Source organism: Zonotrichia albicollis, chromosome 4 (assembly GCF_047830755.1).
Source record: "Zonotrichia albicollis isolate bZonAlb1 chromosome 4, bZonAlb1.hap1, whole genome shotgun sequence".
NCBI classification, from domain to species: Eukaryota; Metazoa; Chordata; class Aves; order Passeriformes; family Passerellidae; genus Zonotrichia; species Zonotrichia albicollis.
In genome coordinates, this window is record NC_133822.1 from 58,728,250 (window position 1) to 58,733,249 (window position 5,000).

At 38.2% G+C, this 5,000-nt stretch overlaps 1 protein-coding gene across 19 annotated transcripts in view; it reads left to right on the forward strand.

The window, feature by feature from the left end:
• The window catches only part of FOXP2 (forkhead box P2), a 402,265-nt gene that overhangs the window by 359,012 nt on the left and 38,253 nt on the right, over nucleotides 1-5,000 (forward strand). For all 19 annotated transcript variants that reach the window (XM_074539930.1, XM_074539911.1, XM_074539921.1 and 16 more), the window contains 2 exons: nucleotides 1,874-1,961; nucleotides 4,377-4,460. In XM_074539930.1, the coding sequence (XP_074396031.1) occupies nucleotides 1,874-1,961; nucleotides 4,377-4,460 (172 nt within the window). The remainder of the gene's footprint in view (nucleotides 1-1,873; nucleotides 1,962-4,376; nucleotides 4,461-5,000) is intronic.

The window sequence follows — 5,000 nt, forward strand, 5'->3', positions numbered from 1 at the left end:
TGTAATAACTAATAAATAATCATGAGTTTGCAGTAGCCTCAGACTTGGTCTGGGAGATATTTTATACCTGTACTCTTGCTTACTCTTGTGTTATCCACATGTACCTGTGAGCATGCACAGTTGAGTATATGTGCTGGTGTGCACTGGTGATAGGGGTAATGATGCCGAGGTAAAATCTGTCTTCAGACCTTTTTTCTGGCAATTTTGTACCCAATTAACTGAAAATATTAAACCATTACATTAACAGGCCATGCACTATCATGCCTGTGTAATTGAAGGAGTAAAATTCTTCTGAATCAAAATTTCAGAAAACAAGTGAATGGTATGTTCTGAGCAATTAGCTGCTTTTTAAACTGATTGTGCATTTTTGCATCAATGGGAGGATGAAGTCAGTTCCTTTGAAAAGAAATAAATTATAGGTTTTATGACTCACATAAAGGAAATGTGTCCTTGGTGATGCTTGAACTTAGCATAAACTACCTAGCAAGTTACAGGTATATTCTTAAAGAATTTTATATTAAAAGAATGAACAAAACCTTTCACAATTACTTATGTCTCTTCCTCAGCCATGCCTGTTTCAAGAATAGCAGAACATTTTGCTCACCTGAAAACTATCATAGGGTCCTAAACATATGAACTCGTGATTTAAAAGACACAGATGTTAATAGAAGTGATATAGTCACTCTGTTTTTCCACTGTTTCTGACAAATACATTTTCCCCATAGATTAACAATCAAATGACTGCACAGTTCTCTGATTAATTCTGCTAGAAAAAAAAAAAGAAAAAGGAGAAAATACATTTCCTCCATGGTATAGATTAACTTAGTTCTTATAACTGTGAGACCATCAACTGTGAGACCATCTGTGACTCCAGTCCTTGCAAAGCTTACCCCTCATGCCTACAGTGGAAATAGCCGGTAAATCCACTTTCAAAGGCAGAACTCCTTTGCTCCCATTTCTTCTTTAACCTGATCCTTACGTTTTCTTCTCCATGGAGCAGAAAGCCCACTATTAAAGCTCCAGAAGGGACTTGTTGATCCTGAAAGAGAGAAAGAAGAAAACAGACACATTGTCCTTGAAAAAAAAAAACATTCATTGATCTTTGCAAATTTTTGCTCAATTGAAATTTCTGGGGGACAACCACTTGGGTCTGGGCTAAACTTCAGTTTCAGGCAGCTGCTCACTGAGGTCTTCTTTCCCTGATGCAGAGTGTGTTTTTGTTTTGCTAAGCTCACATGTGTAGCCTGAACCTTTCCCAGGAAGTTTGCTGTTAATAAGGGGTATAGCTGGTCCTTCTCCTGCCTCTTTATAGACTTTTCTTCATACTGGGAGGGGGCAATCACTTCCATCATCCTCAGAGTCTACTTCTAGAAATCACCTTGAAATTTGGCTGTTCCCCTGCAGGTCTGCTTTTGGGGGCGGGTAGTGGATGTTCTCTTGTTGCTTAATTATTAAAGAGCAGATAGAGAAATCTTAACAAAGTCTACATTAATTCTCAGTAGTTCAAGCAGCCTAAAAGCAGTTCTGTCTTTCGGAGACTCATTTGTGATTGTCTTCATCTGCATCAGCAACAGGGAATGGAAATCAGTTCAGTTGTTGTAACAAATATTCACAACTGGTTACATTGGCCCTTAGATGGGATATGTGACCTGTGAGATATAAACTGGGTATTTGAATGTCCTCACTGGGAAAATTTATAGAACTAAATGAAATAATCTGTTTAGTTGGTGTGTATTGTTGTCTGTATGGCATGCTCTGACTAGGTCTTTCTGCACAGCTCCCCTTGGAACTAATGGAAGCCATATGTGCAGGAGAGAAAAATGTACTCAAAGTTATTTTCCTCATATTAACACTGTCTTACTTCCTTGTCTAGGCACCTTAACAATGAACATGCATTGGATGACAGAAGCACTGCTCAGTGTCGGGTGCAAATGCAAGTGGTTCAGCAGTTAGAAATACAGGTTTGTTATATGGATACATTATCCTATTACTTATTTACTGTTTACCTAAACTAAATTGAAAACACTTGCTTTAGTGACTCTAGCTTAAAGCCATATGTTTTGTACATTAAATTTGTTGATATTCATGAATAAGTGAGGGTTTTTTACTTAAAGATTTTTCACATTATAAATTATGCAGTAATTATCTAACATCAAGATTGTCTACAGTATTTTGCTTGAACTAAGACTCTAATGCTATTCATCATGAATGAAAAATGCAGTCCCTGGAGCAAAGACTGGATCCAAGCCATCTTTACTTTTTAAAATGCTGGGTCAGAGCCCCTCTTCCTTCTTCCCCTTCTGACCCAGTGCTTGTCTGTGCTGTTCTGTGGGATAAAAGAGTAGCAGAGCATATCTCCACCCAAAATGACTCCCAGTCTGATAGGGGGCATTTTTTTGCAAGCAAGAAGGTGCAATGTCAGACCCACTGAGGAAGGCCCCTAGGGAGTGCCATGCCTCAGACCGCAGGCCTGCAGTGCCCTGTGCATGCTCTAACCATTAGAGGTCACTGCCTGTATGTGAATGCTCCCTTCTGCTTATGCAGGGAGTGGTAGGCTCCCCTGGGGTCTGCAGGATTGTGACAACACCTACGGGCTGCTGAGGTGGGGCACAAGCCCCGGGGGTGACCATGCAGGACACTTGGCCCACGCTGTCTCCTGCTGCCCACACTGCAATCATGGGTGGGCCTGTCTCAGCTGTCCCAGGCCCTCTTGGCACTGCTCAGAGGAGCTCAAGGGGTGCAGCAAGGGACCAAGATTATTGTCCCTGTTCGTTGCCATATGTAGAGAAAGAAGGATAACAACTCTCACCTTTCTCACCTTTTCGGAATATTGTCTCACAAGTTATCTTTCATGTAAGAATACTTCTTTCAGTGGAGGCTTTTTTGGATCTTTTTTACTTTAATACTGGAAATCCAAAACAATGAGAGGAGCATACAATAATGTAATTTGTTGTCATTTCCCTTAAAATGAATGATTTTTAAACCCAGGTAAAGCTGCTATTTCTTTCATGTTATTTACACGATAGTGTTAACTTCATTTGTATGTTTGTTAGGAATTCATGTCATGGCAAATACTATGTCACTAAAACATCACACACATAGAATGAAGCTACACATATGTTGAAGAAGAAACCTTTTCCACACCCCTGGCCTCAAATGTTCTTTAATAGAATACACACTAAATCATATTAAATATCTCCAGTACTTAAGATAGTTCCCTCTTTTAAAACTACTTGCAAGTTCGCCAATCTTTTGTCCAGTCTCAGTCTACAGGTGTAAGAGCAAGAACTCTCTGAAAAATTATAGTATTAAACATCAAATTTAATTCTTATTTCAAATAATGTTGAAATTATGTTTTAGGTAGCCAGAGCCAAATCACTAGAGTAAAATTTTGAACATTTCTTCTTGTAAACTAATTTGTGAAAAAAATAAAATCTTTTCTGTTGTAAAATACATTTTCCTCTTTTATATCCTGCTGTTTTTATCAACAAGTTGCAGATTTCAAGCACTTCCTCCTGTTTCATTTTTTAATTTTAATTTGGTACCTTGTTTGAATCTGAAACGATAATTATTTACATAATATATGATCAGAAAATGGTATCGGTTAGGAAAAAGTAGGTTTAAGTAACATAATGTTTTTTGAAGGCAGCATAAGGGCTTCATAGGAATTGTTTACCATTTACAAAGGCTAGGCTGTAATCTAACAGTTGAAGTGAAGATTTAGCTTGCAGTGTGACCAATTATGCCATTTTTTGCTTTGTCTGACTGCTAGCGAAGTAGGGTCCATCAGTTGTAATGAGACCCAGTGCAGTGTCGCTGCCGACTCGATGGCAGAGTTCAGTGTTTCACACTGCCTGGGCTCTGTCACTCTATTGAATTAGATTGATGATGGCAGATTGCAGGGGGCACTAACTGGACCTCAGTGGGAAAGGATGAAGTGTGTAGTCAATCCTGGCAGGCACTGTGCTTTGAGGACCCTTCACCCCTTCACAGCTGTTGGCACTAGTCCATTGCTAACAGTGTCCACAGGACTTTAAAGAGACACTATGGGCCTTCTAATTTATGGTCTTAGTAACTTGTTACTGTCGAGGCAACTGTGACCTCAATTCTCTTATTGACAAAAAGATGAAGTGCTATTTGTTTTCTCTGACCTTTTAACATATGAAAGGCTATAAAAGTTTTTGTTGGGTTTTTTTTCCTTCCTTTCTTTCTATGCCCAAAGTTGCATTTCCTCTTAGATAAGTTTCTACTGACACAGACTTTTATATGCAGGAATCATTACACCAAGACAAGCTCAATGATAAGATATATCACTGCAGTGAAATAGCTGTATCAGTCATTTCTAAAATGCTTCTGATCCCACTCTTTCTTAACAGCTTTCTAAAGAACGCGAACGTCTTCAAGCAATGATGACCCACTTGCACATGCGACCCTCGGAGCCCAAGCCATCTCCAAAACCTGTAAGTGCATATTGCTTTATAAACAGTAAATAGGTCTACAAATGTAGCAGGCTAAGAAAATGAACAATTTAGTGACAGTTGGAAAACAATGAGTGTGATGAAAAATATGGCAATAAAATGAAGGTAAAATGCAATATCTTGTCAAATTGTATGTTTCTTTAAAAGTAATGCTATCTTTTGCAAAATCTATCCAATCTACACCATAGGTGACACTAAACAAAGTACACCTATAAGTGTCCAAATCATTGCCTTGAGACTGAAACTAGAGAGAATATCTTTTTGTGATAGGTTTAGAGATATTAAAAGGAAATCCACTTTGAAAGATTTTAAGTTCATTGACAGTAAGAAGTAAATGTAACATGAATCTAGGTACTTAGGCAATTTTGCAAATTACTTACAAGAGACACAAGTAAACAATTTGTTATTCTTACATGAACAAAAATGTTATTTTATGCAGTGAATTGAAATAGTTTCAAACATGGAGGGTGTTGTGTTCGTTTTTGGCAAGACTGTTATGCATCCACTGTGATGTTGTTGGGA